At 35.2% G+C, this 17,066-nt stretch overlaps 1 protein-coding gene and 1 long non-coding RNA gene across 2 annotated transcripts; one reads left to right on the forward strand and one right to left on the reverse strand.

The window, feature by feature from the left end:
• Window positions 1-272: 272 nt before the first annotated feature.
• Window positions 273-1,423, forward strand: LOC130735620 (uncharacterized). Its single transcript, XR_009018516.1, has 3 exons — window positions 273-800; window positions 896-950; window positions 1,185-1,423. It is a non-coding gene; the product is annotated as an uncharacterized LOC130735620 (long non-coding RNA).
• Window positions 1,424-2,046: 623 nt separating this feature from the next.
• Window positions 2,047-12,442, reverse strand: LOC130739202 (polyribonucleotide nucleotidyltransferase 2, mitochondrial). Its single transcript, XM_057591448.1, has 16 exons — window positions 12,059-12,442; window positions 11,780-11,935; window positions 11,387-11,557; window positions 10,499-10,624; window positions 10,260-10,421; window positions 10,028-10,147; window positions 8,064-8,201; window positions 7,776-7,938; window positions 6,671-6,796; window positions 6,203-6,333; window positions 5,546-5,759; window positions 5,361-5,444; window positions 4,479-4,558; window positions 4,050-4,193; window positions 3,235-3,915; window positions 2,047-2,774 (listed from the first exon to the last, which is right to left on the reverse strand). The coding sequence occupies exons 1-16, from the start codon at window positions 12,326-12,328 to the stop codon at window positions 2,658-2,660; spliced, it is 2,883 nt and encodes a 960-aa protein (XP_057447431.1). The 5' UTR covers window positions 12,329-12,442; the 3' UTR covers window positions 2,047-2,657.
• Window positions 12,443-17,066: the final 4,624 nt, after the last annotated feature.

Here is a 17,066-nt window from a genome sequence, read left to right on the forward strand (position 1 = left end):
AAAATGAAGGCTATTTGAAGTGCTAGTTCTGGTATGGTGAAAAATGTTGGAGAATCTAATGGGCGAGCGAACTTTTATGAAGAAAATGATGATCATGGGGGCCATGTGGGCGGGGAGAATGGTGAAAGTAAAAGATGGTGGTTATTTTTTGCACAATGTTGGAAAAAAAATGGTCCCGGTGATGGTGGAGGTTTGGGATTATCAAAGAATGATCGTATGGTACTAATAAAAACTACCTTAAAGAAAGGAACAACCATTATTTTACTATTCATAATATGTAATTGTTTGCTGATGTGAACCAAAGTCTTATTGTTTGTCGTTGTGAAGCAAAGTCCACTCGACATTATGGTTCCTTCCACTTATAGTATGTTAAACATGGACGACAATTTTCACTCTATAATGGAAATTCTTGATGGCCTATTGGGTTACTATCATATTTTGAATTTGTGATCTTGGTGCTCATAGTGAAACTCGAAGGACCAAGAGTACCATCTACTGGCTAATCAGACATTTCGGAGATGAATGAGGAGTTAAGACTATAAGGAAATTCCATACTAGCTAAGTATAGTTTTTTTTTTTTTTTGAATGGACTAAGTATAGCTAGTTTATAGGAGATAATTAAGTTATCTACAATTGTGTATAAAACCTGTGTACCTTTGATCGATAATCATTTACTTCTCCTTATTGCTTTCTATCTATCAAGAATTGTTTTCTCATAAATCTTGTAGCTGTAGGAGGTTGATCATCTTAATGATTTGGATGGTCTTTTCCAGAACAATGGCTTTAAAGGTGTTTACAAGGTAAATTATATTAATATTTGAAATTTCATTCAAGTTTTTGAAGTCCCAATATTTAATAAATTTCCTTACATAGTTATTACTATCATTCATTGCAGGATCGCACAGGGGAAGCACGTGATGGATGTGCTATATTTTGGAAAAAGACAAATTGTAGGTTTCCATTGCCCCTAACTAACTCATTTTAAAAACTGGGTTTTCCTATCCATTGCTAGATTGTTTTATATCTTGAATTCTTATCCTTTCATAATGAGTAGATGCTTAAGTATTCCTTGATACAAAAGAATACCAATAGCTCAATGATGTACTAACCATTGAACATAGCAAATTGAGAAAATAGAGTCCCAAATTTGGCCTGGCACATTATATTTTGAAATTGTAATGCAGATTTGACCTTTTGCATCAAGAATATAGAGTTTCAGATATTTGGCCTGCGATGTAGCCTCGCTTTGTGTTTTTGAGGTATTTAGGGCTTGTTTTCTATTTTTCTTATTGTTTCCTACCTATGTTTTATATTTGCTTTGTTCTCCTTTTTTCGAAAGGATTATGATCCTTGATGATTTTTTTTACCCTATGTCATAAATTCCTTTTTATGTAAATGTGTTTTTTCTTCGTTCAATTGAACCGATTACTTTGGATACAGACCGAATATGACACACTCGAACTTAACATCTAACATCAACGCAAAAGTATAGCTAATAAGTCATTACATAAAAAGACCCCACACCTCAAGACCTAATCCAAGTCTAAAATTGCTCTTTGGATCCATTTGTTTGGGTAGGTGAAAATTTCCACGTAGACACTCAACACATTATTGAATGATTTAATATTGAAAATAATGAATGTTACGATAAAGAGACAATAAATAAAGAAAAACAACTATGAAATCATACATTAATTGTGTAATTTTGATTTTATATTACAAAAACTAAGCAACAGCTTAAGTGATTTCGTATTGTTCTCATTTTGCAATGTTTCGTAACAGCTGAAGTAGCTTTTAATAGTATTTGCAGGATATTTTCACGTATCATTCATACGTTCTCCCGAATAGAGATTATAATTGCAATTATATTTCCCCATGATAAATAAGATGCCTCCTCTCAAACAATGTAAGCAAAAACGTAATACGGATTAACAGAAAGAAAACTTGAATCATAACTTTGTTAGCCAAAATTTAAGACTTAGATGAGTCCAATACACTAGAGTGTTATCGTTGCCAATAACCGAAAATGACGAGACAATTGACAGAAGTCAAATAAATCATTTATAAATGGAGATTTCAACATGCTGGTGGTTGTTCTGCATCCTTCAGATTCAAGCACTGCTAAGAAAGTCACAACACCATTTTAACAAAAGCCAGGAAGGAAGCAATAAGCTAGCAATTTGGATAATGCTTGAACTACATACAATCAATTTGGGTGTGAAAACTGAAAACCCAACATGAATCAATTAAAGCATAATCCTTATACATTAATCAGATACCAAGGATAATTAACGACCAAGTATACAAAGTTGTTTACCATTCAATCTCTAATAAAAAATCTTCAGTCAAAATTGGCAAAACTTGCATCGACCGTCTCTAATCCCCATTTTGAAACAGCTTTCTCAAACTCCATACTGTTCAGCAGTGTAAAGGTTCCCAAATGTACATTAAGGATTCCCAGTGGCAACAATAATTAAGCATTATCCAACTGAGGTCAGTTATACGCATCGCAGAGATTGATCTGATCTTATTATGAGGCTTACCAGATTTTCAATAAAATAATCGATCTAGCTTACTTACACTGGAAGAATTTCTTCCGAGCGAGCCATCAACTTGGTATTATACATCGATGGGCTCTCTCATGAAAGGAATGACCACTAGGAAGTTTGTTTATTATTATCCAAAGCAGACAATACAGGAATTCCCTTGCTGGAAAAGCTTGAGCACACAACTTGCATCTCTTCACCTATCTTGAAGTCCTTTTTAGCATCTTCCTGCATGACAAAACAAGACAGGTCAGCAAGTGAATTGGATGGTTCATGCTGCGGACAAAAATTGGTTTGGTGAATCAAAGAGGAAGAGAATAATACAATTTAAAAATAGTGCACCGCAGATATATGGATTTTAGAAGTTAAAGAAATTCTTGAGTTCATCAGTGTAGTGATGCAACATTGAAATTAATAGTTACAGAAATGGAAAAGAGGAACGAGAAAGTGTGTAAACTTATGAATGATCAGCTAAGCAATCCCATCAAGAAACAGAGATAATGCACGAACATGCATCATCACGGGCACAGAATGACTTAGTGTGATAAATGGAAAAACAATGCTAGTTGACTCCAGAATATCGCCTCAATAAATCATGAGAAAAGCTGGCAAAAAGGTTGAATACGAGGAACAACATTCTCATTCTAATAAAAACTGTCAGATAGGAGACAAAGAAGACGAATCCTACCTCAAACCGGTACATTCCTCGTAGTCCTCCACCCAAATCCAATACTAACCCATGCGCACGGATTTGATGGACTTTGGCAGTAACTTCTGTTCCAACTTTCAGATCTTTTTCAGCTCCGCTCTCCTCCCTCTCTGGCCTTTGAATATCAGATTTTGATTCTTTTTTAGTTGCAAATTCTGGCTTCTTAGCATTTGTATATGGCAAGGGACCTGAATGAGATGGAGAATCATTTGTATGAGATCGACGAGATTTTTTTTTCTGTGGAGATTTTGACTTGCGACCCAATTGCACCCCATTCTCTATAGGAGGACCCTTTGAAGACAGGTTCAAATTGGTAGATTTTTCCTCCTCATCACATTCTTCAGCACTACGTATTAAAATTACTGGTGTTTGGGAGGTTGGGGGTTTTGCTTCCTCCACCTCCTCATTTATGCCTATAGGAAACTGAGAAGCAGAATTTTGTTGTTCTTGAGTACTAGATGCATCCCAAACTGGTGCCCAAATGTTGGCTGTTTCTTTTGCAGATGTAGCAGATCCTTCAACTACATCATTAGTCTGCAACCCTCCAGGACGAGGCAAAGATGCTTTAAGAGATAATTTAATGTTACCATGAACATCTTGGCCAATGCACATCAAAGAAAGCTGTTGGCCAATTGAAACCACATCTGAAACTCGGGAAACCTAAGGATAGACAAAATTATTATAGACAAACGAATATATAAAAATTTGTATACCTGTTGGTAGAAGATATGATTATGACATATGGTTATTAATGACAAGCAATTAAAATAGTTAAAACTTAAAACCATACATACCGGTTCATGTGACAATTCAGAAATGTGGAGAAGGCCCTGCTGGCCGCCATTAAACTCAATAAAAGCTCCATATTCTTTTATAGAGGTGACATTACCTTTGTAGATACCCCCAACTTCAATTTGACGGCCAACAATAAAATCAATCTGATAAAAAAGGTTGCACTTCAAAATGACAGCCACAAAGAAAAAGGACAAAGGATGCCTACTCACCATTTGCGTGCTCTTTTCTTATGTATATGCGTATCAACAAAATTAAAAAGGGTCTACAGCAGAAATCTATAAGTAAAACATTGCTGTACAACATTATCAGTACATGAGTTCCTGACATAGGAATCGGACATTTTTCTCACTCAGGACATCAAGAATGCAATTTCAGATAAAAACATGATTAGATCAAACTAAATAGTTCAACAAAATGGATGGAACTACCTTTTCTAATATTTTGTCCATTACAGATTGATTCTTAGCAACTATTGTCAGTGTTCCATCACCTACAGATATCCGTGCACCTGATTGTCATAAATAATAACATATTCAGTAGGCATAAACACAAAAGTGTTCTATTTCACATACATAAAACAGCGTGCAAATTTTCATTGCAATATTCAGAAGCCAAAAAGCGAAAGCATTTTAGTACATAATTTAAAAAGAAATTAAATATGAACATTGCAGTAAATTGTATTAACTGTCAAAACAAGATCAAGGATGATCAAAACTAGCAGGTTAAAATATATATAAATGAACTTTTTTCCTCAAAAATCATGTCAGAAGCAAGAGAAAACTTCATACCTTCAGAATATATTCCACCAAAAGGTGAAGGAAGATGAGATCAAATGTTAAAAAACAAACAGGTAAATCATAATCTAAGAATACTAAAGAAAATTCATTTATAAGTGAAGTGCAAGGAAATACTAAAGAAACCTTTTACTTTTAAGAAAAAAATTTAAGGGACGGAAGGCCACCCTATTCCAAGGCCAAGGCATGTAACACGCCTCAGCAAGAGATTACTCTGATATTTACATATCTTTCACCAAGGGAATTGCTGGCAATAAGAATCAAACTAAGTCCTTAAACTTTCAAGCAAAGTACTTCGGTCCTAGTCAGTTGAACTGACCCCCTTGGCGAACCACATACCAAATATACTGTTTTACATCATTAACTGAAAATTTTCCTAGGACTAGACATGTGAAACATCAAGCAAAATACAGTAGAATGAAAAAAATGATTCTCAAAAAACTACATTTATTGGTAAACAATCAAGAGAGTAAAAAATTGTTAAATTTTTTTCCAGACATTCAAAATTTTGTTGACCTGTTTCATCTTCCATTTTTTTCTTCAGAGCACCCATGGGCCCAATCAGGCGACGAATAGAGTCGTTGGGGTACTTTAAGGTGACTGCACAACAATAAAAAATTCAAACTTTAGGCTATCCTAAAATATCAAGAACCTAGCCAAACAAAAAAATGGAAAGGAAAAAGGAAGTTAAATATCTAAACCTAGTCGTAGACTGTTATCCTTATTACGAGGCGCATTAATCGCCTGCTCCATAAGATCAAGAATTTGAAGACGGGCTTTGTGCGCAGGTTCTAAACATTCACAAATGATATCTAGAGGAATTCCAGCTGGTTTCATATCCAACTGAATAGCAGTAACTCCTTTTCGAGTTCCAGCAATCTTGAAGTCTATGTCACCCAAATGGTCTTCCAAACCCTTAGAGAAATTTAAAAAAAAACCAAAAAATCAATATTCTTGCATGAAATCAATAATCTCTGTTTGATGACTAATATGATATAGAAACACTGAATCAGGACATCATGAAAAGCAGAGGCCAAGAGAGTTGATAAAACAAATCTATGATAGATAGTCAAAAGTAGGGAAACAGAGTATCATCACGTGTCTATATAAAATTAACTTTCAATCTCAATTAATATAAAACAAAATGAATGGTTTATTTATTTAACATCACTATTTATGTACTTACAATATATCATTAAAAATAAAAATATAAAAAATAAAAAAATTGACAAAGTTATTGCAAAACATCCTGAGTAATGAGTCCAGGGTAAGCAGTTGATAAATTAGGAAGTCAATTTTTTTAATTAGATACTACCTAAACAAACATTTGACATAATAAAAAAAGTTCGGGAAAATACCAAAATATCAGTCAGTATACGATAATCCGTTATTTCACCAGTGCATGGATCAAGTTCAGTAACAAGACCCACAGAAACACCAGCAACATGCTCACGTATTGGGATGCCAGCATCCATCAAAGCTATGCTACCTACAAACAGAAAGATCCACAGTGAATTTTCTCGCTATTTTGTACACAAACACAGGACTGCAATTTGCCATTGATCAAATTACACTAAATTCCATATCTTTTTTGTCACTATTATGAGCTTGCACACCTGGTTACAACTTACAATATACTTGCATTTCTTTTTCCCTTTTCTAGTAATAGTTCATCTTTTATTAAGAGGGGAAAAAACATGACACCTATCAATTAAAACTTCATCAGCATGAAAATATCAGAAAAATATTCAATCCTCCAAAACTTAGATGTGAAATAAGATCATAAAAATGGAATACAAATGCTATCACTATGGCTGAAAGAGCACCTCCACATACGGTTGCCATTGATGTTGAACCATCTGATGCCATGACTTCTGAGTTGACACGAAATGTATACGGAAAGTCATCTTCAGGAGGCAGAACAGCAAGAAGTGCTTTCTCAGCAAGTGTTCCTACAAAAAGTCAACCTATGTAAGTAATGAAGCTTTGCGAACCCAAACTCCAATTACTTAACGTTATTAAGAGGAGCACCCTTGTTTCCTTCAAGTTGCCATTATAAACACCGTTATCCTTCCATCTATTATTACTAAATAGCTAAAGCTTATAAAACAAGCCTAAACCTAGAGAAGTCAGTAGTTGTGAAGTAACTTCGTTCTTGTATGTAAATTAACATTTTCGTATCTTTCGATAATTTCAGAGCCCCCTTTCATCTTAAAATGATAGACCCAGGCTGAAATGTTCAACCACTTTTCAAGCCATTTATACCCAATACTTCCATATTATAAGCGACATCAAATTTCAAACCACAAGGCCTTCAGAAATCATTCCTTTAATCATCTGGAAGAAAACTAATTTGATCTTTAATGTCGTGTATAATCTTGTTGGGAAAGATTTCAATTGGAGAGTATGCAACCCTACTTTTGTGCATGATAATATGCTTTTCCATCTCCTAAAACAAGTATTAGTAATTAAAAAATTGAAGCTAAAGCTTTACCCTCTGAATTTGCTTCCCCTAGACCATACCCCCATGCAAACTCTAGTATCTTCTACATGCCCTCCCAACATGACCACTTAGGTACCGCTTAGAAAAGTCTTTGCTCCTAATGGTATCAATAAAACATCTAAACCTACTAAATCATGCTAAAACTTTATCTTGTGGTGGTCTTCTAACCCTACTTGGGTGGCACATATGCACTGATAACATTAGAAGTGTCATATTCCACCATTAAATCTAGAGTTATGATCTTATTTCTTAACATTTTGACATCAACAACATCATTTGTTCAACACTTAATGTTTAAGAAAAAAGATAGCATAATCATGGAGATCATAAACATTTTGCAAATATGGAAGATCTCTATAACATACCCAAAAATGTATTAACAACAGTCAAAAAATATCATGGATAGTCTTAGCAAGTAACTCATTTACCATGACCAACTTCACGCCTATTCAGACCACCACGTTTGCCAACTTCATTAATGCAGAAGGGAGGAAAACTATAGTGAAGCATAAATCGCTTTGTCGGAGGACCCACTAATGAGTCTAAGCGTTGAGCATCTGTAGGTGCTCCAAGTGTTACAGTACATAGGACCTGTCCATAACATCAATCCACATGACCTCAGATGAAAATTGAAACCACGTGGAAGAAAATACATGCCACATCACAATTATCTTACTTTCAGCAACCAATAGCAGAAAAAATAAAATATACTTTACCTGTGTTTCGCCTCGGGAAAAAACTGCAGATCCATGCAAATTGGATATATATCCAGCTTCACAATACAAAGGCCTTACTTCATCTAGCTGTCTTCCGTCAACCCTGGATCCTTCTGCAATAATTCTTTTACGGACCACCTATTATTTGAAAATATAAATAACAATCTTCAATAAGTAGTACATCCAAAATTAACATGACAAGGAGACATATAACTTAGAAAAGCACAAATTTGATGCACCACGTTACAGATACAAGTATGTGGCAGTATTACGAAAAAAAAGGAACAAGGACAAAACAAAAAAATATGATTCTATATGGTCAGGATACATGAATACATCTACAAAATAAATGCTAAGAATTAAAACATTTAGAGACAACATCATTTGCTACACTCTTAATAACAGACAGCATGATCATAAATTTCTTACATATCATAGTGGATAATTATTACACCGCAAGTGAGCGCAAAATTTGGAAACCCACAAAAGGATTCATGCTCCCGTTTGAGCAGTATGGCTAGCTTATGTTTGGGCTATGAATATTACCACATCTCTTTGGAGCACAAACATCCACATGAGGAGAAGAAGAATCAATATTGGAGCTTCATAGATTTCTATGTAAATGATAATACCAGACAAGATGATGGAAAGAAGACACAATAACATGATCGTCGTCGGTTTCATGACAACGATCCTCTCAATTAACCAACCCTTCCTTCCTCCCAATGTCATCCCAACGTACCAGCCCGAAGGGAATATTTTCAAGCCTCGACTGTCTCCAATGTAACAGAACTACCTCTTTAACAAATGCTGCGGCGATTTCTAGGTTAATCGCCGCAGCATTTGTTAAAGAGGCGGATCTATTACATTGGAGACAGATCGAGGCTTAACAATATTCTTCAATCGGACTGGTACGTTGGGATGGCATTGGGAGCAAGGAAGGGTTGGCTAATTGAGAGGATCGTTGTCATGAAACCGACGACGATCATGTTATTGTGTCTTCTTTCCATCATCTTGTCTAGTATTATCATTTATTTAGAAATCTATAAAACTCCCAATATTGATTCTTCTTCTCATGTGGATGCCAGACTCCTAAGAGTTGTGGTAATATTCATGCCCAAACATAAGCTACTCATACTGGCTCAAAGAGGAGCATGAATCCTTTTGTGGGTTCCCAAATTTTGCGCTCACTTGCGGTGTAATAATTATCCACTATGATATGTAAGAAAAATATATAAGCAAATAATTTTCCTTCCTCATTCATTTTCACATTTAGCACTCAAAACTTCATGACAACAGTAGTTTTTACTTCTTTATTTCTTTGGAAATTTTAAAAGATGATGAAATTTTTGAGATCACAATTCACAGTTGCCATGAGAAATGGCATTATAGACCTTATAAAGGCTTGAGCAATCCTCACCTCATGAGCTAGCTTTTGGGGGTTGAGTAAGGACCAATCCAAACACTACTATACTAAATCTGATATAGGGCAACTCACCGCTAGGCGCAATTCAAAAATCAACATGGTCAAGCAGATTTCATATAATCTCCACACACAAGATGTCCAATTCTAGCGTGATAGAGTGTGTTGATCCCACATAGACTAGAGATATGACCAAAGCATAACTCAGAGGTTTAGGTAATCCTAACCTCATGACCTTAATTTTGAGGTCCGGTTAAGCCCAATCAAAATTCTACAAGAACTAAACTAATATTCCACTACAAGGAATATTGAATTAGTACGCCCGCAATGGTCCAAGTGAACACTTCTATACCCTTTGGCATTAGTTGCCCTACTCAGCTATCTGAGGTATCATATAAAAGGCAAATCTTTCGATAAACCAGCTGAGGTATCATATAAAAAGGAAAATCTTTCTATTAAGAAGGGATAATATATTTGTTTATTGAGGGGAAAAACACATCAGTGTCTCAATTTGTAATTAACTTCTCAAAATGCTTGGTACCTTCTTCCTCACTGTATCTACCACCTTCGGCAAAAAATTTAAGCTTTCTTCATCACCTTCTTCTTCAAGCACTCTCTTCACATCTTGTGTAATATTGTCTAATGCTTCTCCACGTTCAAACTGGAAGTAATTGTGACAGAAAATACATAAATATAATGAGAGTAAATCTGTAAAACATCAAACTTTCAGACCACATGATAAACAAGAAAAATGAGAGGGAGAATATGAGAACCTTTCCATAGGAAGGATCAGTAAAAACAGCCTTGATAGGTGCTTCTGCCATGCTAGTAACTTTTTCCATTGTACTTTCAGATAGCATCGACAATTTGTATTCCTTCTTAGATTTACCCGCTTTAGCAGCAAGTCTAATTTGAGGTTCAATATACTTAACTGCCTGAACAATCAGATGAACACATCTCAACAACATTCAATTACCGAATGAATCAGATAAGTAACCAATTTCAAAGTCACCTCCGGATGAGCTAGTCTTAACCCAGCTTCAAGATCTTTATCAGATATGTCACGAGCTTGTACATCAATCATCAAAGTTTTGTCCTTTGTACAGGCATACACCAAGTTGAGATCACTTAATTTGAGCTGCAATTGCGCAAGAAGAAGCAATGAGATAATGTGAAAGAGTGCGAACCAACCAATCAAGTTTACTGAGAACAAATTCACATCTACTGCCTTTCACCATAAAGAATAATACTTAAGAACAAACAGTGGTCCAAAACCAACTTCCAACACCGAAATAATTCAGACTTCAGAATATAATCACTTCCAATAAAATATAAACAGTCAGACTTCAAATTTAAAAGTCAAGACAAGATAAATAAGGAAACCAATCACCGATACTGGAAATTTTTATTTCCCTTCTTTTCTCTTAGTCTATGATATGAACGAGTCGCACATACACCCTAGTACAAGTTCCTCGGTGCTGAGGGCATCCCCAGAGAGCAGGGGATTTGTAGGATACTACCCGTAATAACATACTTGCAAAATGAATATGTTTATCATAAAGGGATTTGTTGTTCCTGATCCATTATGATGAAATTCTTGAAGATTGACTTGCTAATTTTTATTGTACATGAAATAGAAAAAAGCGATTCCAAAGTAGTAGAACTGATTCATACAAAAAAGGGTTTGATAAAGATAAACTATGAAACAGAGAACATCTGTTACCTATCAAACTACTATTAAATTTTGAATCTCCAACACACCTACCGGGAAAAAAAAAAGTCATAAATTTGACAAACACAAGCAAAGTAAGCACAAGAAAGATCATATTAGCGAAACTGCATAGGTGCAACAAAAAATACTCACAAATCCAAAGCGAAACTAAAAGATGTTAAGAATTACCTCATCCATTGTAGGATTTACAACAAACTGCCCGCAAATCCTACCAATTCGAATCATTCCTATGGGGCCACCCCAAGGAATATCCGATAACATAAGCGCAGCTGAAGTGGCATTAGCTGCCAACACATCCGGGTCTTGTTTTCCATCAGAGGAAAGAACACTCGCCATCACCTAACAATAAATCAACAAATTAATCACCAATGGAAAATCACAGTCCAGCCATTCAGGCCGCAGTATCATGGTTTAGAAGGTACCGTTACCGTGACCATATCAGAATCGTGGCTGCATTTATTCACAATTTATAACAACTTCGACTCAACACAACTACAACCTCAATTAAAAACCTCGGAACAAACAAATAAACAAACAAACTTCAAACTTAGCTTGATATACCTGAACCTCATGGTAAAATCCAGGAGGAAACAAAGGGCGAATCGGACGATCAATGATTCTTCCGACCAAGAGTTCCCGTTCCTTGGGAGCACCTTCCCTCCGCGTGTACGTCGACGGAATCATGCCTTGTGCAAATTGCTTCTCTTGATAATCAACCTATTTCAACAACAAAATATATATATATATATATATATATATGTGCATTTTGAGAAAGCTTCAATTTCTAGAATTGCAGATACTGGTATATGAACAAAGAGAAGAGAGAGTGCAGTAGTTTACAGTGAGCGGTAAGAAATCGCGAGAGCCGTCGGTTTTGGCGGAGGTGACAGTGGCGAGGACCTTGGTATCTTCCATGGACAACACGACGGCGCCGTTGGCGAAGCGAGCGATCTTGCCGTTCTCGAGGGTGATGATGCGTGAGCCTATTTCGAATTCCTCCGTGAAATTCTCCAGAACCTTGGTTCCAGAACTGCCGGAGCAAATGGCGCGGACGCGGTGGCTCCGCCATGACGCCGGCAGCGTGCGGAGGATTGGCTTCGCCCTCCACATCGGCAATGGTTTAAGGTAATTCAGCAGTCAGCAGAAGCAACAGGGTAGAGCAGAGTGAAGAAGAGTTGCAGTGAAAATGAACCCAAACATGGTATATCACATACTAGGGTTTAGGGTTTTAGCTTCACAAGTCACAACACTAAATTTACAACTATTATTATTTTGAAACATAATTATTATTATTGTATAATAAAACAAAATTATATATTATATGAATAATGTTTCATTGTGCTGTAAAAAAATGTTTGATTGGCACTTCATACACACTTCCACTTAATGAGACAAAGAAGTATAGAGATAGAAAGAGAAGATTGGTGAAAATGAGAAGGAAGGGAAAATGGAGTTTGAATAAATTAAACTAATACTAATTATATATGTGTTACATAAGAGGATGAATATAAATATGTGATAGGGATGTCAATGGTACGGGTGGACATGGATAGTATATACCCATCACCCGCTTCACATGTAAAAGTTTATACTCGTACCCGCTTCATACCCACATGGATATCCATTAAATAGGTTTTAACCGAATTTTAAAATATCTGTAGATATTCATGGGCACCCGACACTCATTGACATAAATGAATTCACATGTATTTGTTCAAAATAAAATTATATTAAAAGTAAAATTTAAGATTAGACTTTACAGCCAATCAATGTGTGAAGGAAAATACTTATTTTCTACCATCTTCTAAGTTTAAGGGCTTTTTTACACTATTGTCATTGTATAAGTGTACTTGAAGGAGAACTATAACTCAAACACAAATTCACTAGACATTAGACTTAATAGATGTATATATATAAAGATATTATAGTATTTTATATATCGGGTGAGTATCCATGAGTACCCGCGCCCATTAACAAATGGATAGTGAAACATCCATTAAATAAATTCATGGATACCCGTGGGCGCGGGTAATTTTACCCATAGCGAGTTTTTATCCGCGGGTATCCACGGGGGTGTGGGTAATTTTGACATCCCTAGATGTGAGGGTATTTTATAGGTTAATATTTTCATCTTAAGAAAAGGAAAGGGTCGGGTACCTATTGAATGAGTATGCATAAGGGAGTGGCTTCCCTAGCATGTCACTAGTCTTGTAGTTTATAGGTGTTTTATCTCTATTCTACCAGTTTTGTAACAACAAAATGGCCTCAAAAGCCAAGACAACCCAAAACCAATAAAAAAAGCCCCAAAAGCTAACAAAATCAATAAAACGACGCAAAATTGTCACGAACCCACAAGCCAAATATCTCTAAGTTTCTCCACTGGACCACGAATGGCCTCTTCATCATTGTCGGAGAATTTCAAGCCTGCAAATTTTCCTAAAACCCAAACCTTCTTAGAACGCGTGAAGTAGGGGCCAAAGGGAGAATGGGGGTCAACCGGCGGAGAGCCGCTCACAACCTCCTCACCATCAGATTTCTTTGGTCAACCTCTAGGCTTACTAGGAGACCCCTTCAAGCCACGCTTCATCCAACATTTACATATTTTATCTTCTCTTCTACTTCTTTCCACCATAATTTTCCCTTGCTTTTCCACTCAAACAAATGATACATGTTATTTTCTTTGGTAGAAAGAGTGAAAAGAAATATAAATGACTGAAATTAAGAAGAATATGCAATATCAATTATGTGGGAAGCATGCAAATAAAGAGGAAATTAAATATATATCTTTTATAGAGTTCATAAAAAAAAGCTCTCATAAGGCAATTTTGTACATAGAATTAAGAGGAAGAATGTTCTAGTCATTTTCACCCACAATTACAATTTTTAATTGATAAATCTAGAGGAGTGCCACGAAGAGGCGACACATGGAGAAAAGAGTGTTTGAGCGACCAATAGGGTATCGACACATCACCAAAAAGTTAGGGAATTGACGCATCACTAAAAAACACCATTGATATAATAATTAAAAATTTGAATGGATATGATTGTAGAATTGATAACCTTACAAGAGGCAACATAAGAAGGAAAGAGTGGATAAAGGACCAATAGGGCACCGACACATCACCAAAAAGTTAGAGCATCGACGCATCCCAAAAAAACACCGTTGATATATAATTAAAAATTTGAATGGCTATGATTGTAGAAGTGCAACTATAAAAGTACCTTAAATCCTCTCATCTCCCCATCAGTCCCCCCTCAAAACCTATCTTCCTAGGCTGCCATCATTGTTGAGTAATTGTCCCTTTTTTTATTTTCTCTATTTCCCCATATTTTTTGTCGTTGAAACATTGCTTGACCTAAACCCCACCATTAAGGCTTCGCCTTCGCCCTTATGCATGTACCCATCCCAACAAACCCTCATTCTCCCTCTTATTTCTCCATGAAATTTGTGTGAGATTCACATTTATGATTTAGAACACCAAAAATAAAACGCCCTAAAAAGGTTTGTTTGATCATTCATAAAATTCGAGATTTCAATTTTGAAATTTTTTATACGCATAAAACATTACTTATGTCTCAATTTGATTTCACATTTTATGTTTCAACTTTATAGCACGAGGATTACGATTCATAAAAGAGGAAAACCCCTAAAGTTAGGGTTTATGAAAATAGCAGAGATGATTCATCTCGCTTCGGTGGCTCATGTCTCCATGGTTCCATAGCTAAAGGTGCAAGCCAAAAGGTTGAAATCCATTATTGGTAGAAAGCAAATTATAGAAGCAGCACCTGCTTGCCACACAGACTATCCTTGATGAAGATCAACGGTATATTCGTAACTTAATATTAATTTAAAAGTAAAATAAATATTGAGATTTCAGTTTTGAAAATTTTATATAAAAAAAATGTTCCGTATGTCTTGATTTGATATAACATTTATGTTTTAATTTTATAGCATGAGGGTAATTGACTCAACCATGAGAAAACCCCCAAATAAATTTAATAATTAGTGTTTTTTTTTGGAGAAATTTGACATAGGGATGTTTAATCTCATGATAGCGGCTCAGATCTAAATGGTTCCATAACTAATGGTGTGAGGCAAAGTGGAACCCCATTTTTGGTTGAAAGCAAGTTGTAGAAGCGATGCATTTGTGCTACCATGGTAAGCCCCGATGAAAATCAATGGTATATTCATAATTTAAAACTAAAATAAAATTGAGATCTCATTTTTGAAAAATATTATATGCAAAAAAAGTCACATATGTCTTAATTGATAACATATTTTATCTTTCAATTTTATGGCATAGGGATCATAATTCATCGAGGAGAAAACCTCTAAAAATCAATTTTTTTTGAAACTAATTTTAATAATTGTTTAGTATTTTGGATGAAGACCACCGTAAATAGTAATTTTAAATTAATTTTAGAGGAAAACTAAGTTTAAGAAACTTTATATGTTTTTGTTATTATTATTTTTCATAAAAAACATTTTTTGAGTAAACCATTTTTAATAATTATATTTTTCAAAATAAGTTTATTTTAGATTATAGACAAAAACAATTTTTATTATTTTAAAAATAAGAGAAAACAATTCTACTCGATTAAAAAGTGATATTTTAAACATAAGAAAGCAATAAACTATTGTTTTTTTTCTTTCTAGTTATAATAACCCTTTTACTAAATAAACAATTATTTTTAGAGAAAAATACACCCATGTTTGTTAGGAGGCTTAATTACACTTTTGGTCTTTGGTCTATCATGATTGTTTGATTTCACCCCCTCAAAGTTAAAAACGAGCAATTTTGGTCCCTCAAGTCCTAATTTTTTAAAATCAGGTGTGTTCATCGAGTTATCATTCAAATTTAGGTGAAAGTTGTTTAGTTGGTTATGCTATTTACACTACCGTGACTTGTTTCTGCTTATAACACTACTATGAATCACACATAAAAAAAAATGGAATTAAAAAAACCTAACTAACCTAATGATCTATCACGATTCTTCTTCTTCAACTTCTCTCTCTCGTTCACTTGTTCTTCATCTTCTTCACTTGAATCATCTCGGTGAGGGCTTTCTCAAAATCGAAGGCTCTTGGCAGATGGAACTTGTTCTTTTAAATTTCTTCTTCCTCTTCCTCTCTTCTTTCTTGATAAAAATCAAAACTTTTTGTCGAATTTGGGATTGAAGGTTGAGTAGGTGAAACGAACATGGAAATAAATCCGGAATCCACATAGTATAAAACAAACCAACCAAAGTCAAAGATCCCACCAAAAGCACGAGCTTTTAATGAACATAAAAACATACCCTTTTGTTACTGAAAGGAAAAGCCTAGATGTCAATTCCAAATAGAAAATAGAGGCCGGTTCTAGATCTGTTGCATTGAAGCTCTGACGAGGGAGGAAAAATTGTAATGCTCGTATGATATTATCGAGAGAGGAAGATAAGAGAACTTTAGCTATGATGTTCCAGGTTCTGTTGAGTGTGTCAGGTTTCACATGCTGAAAACAAGAGGAAATTGAAGCGCGAAGTGGGTTCTGCTTTTACCATTGGGGTTTTGATAGCATGGCTAGGGAAGTTTGTCTTCAATGGAAACTTGAAGTGAAAAATAAACTTAGATATATCATGAGGTGAAAAAGCCCTCCATCACTTATATTTTTTGGGACGAGAATAATGTGACCCTCCAACCATATATCGAGGATGAAGGTGGGTTATAAATCCACATCAGCATTGAAGGTCGATGGCGGTGGATCTAGAACCCACCTATGCCTTCAACCTATAGATGTCACATTGTTCTTGTCCAAAAAAAGTAAGTGATGGAGGTTTTTTCCCTCATGATATCCCTAAAATTATTTTC

This window comes from Lotus japonicus, chromosome 2, assembly GCF_012489685.1.
Source record: "Lotus japonicus ecotype B-129 chromosome 2, LjGifu_v1.2".
In the NCBI taxonomy this organism is placed as follows: domain Eukaryota; kingdom Viridiplantae; phylum Streptophyta; class Magnoliopsida; order Fabales; family Fabaceae; genus Lotus; species Lotus japonicus.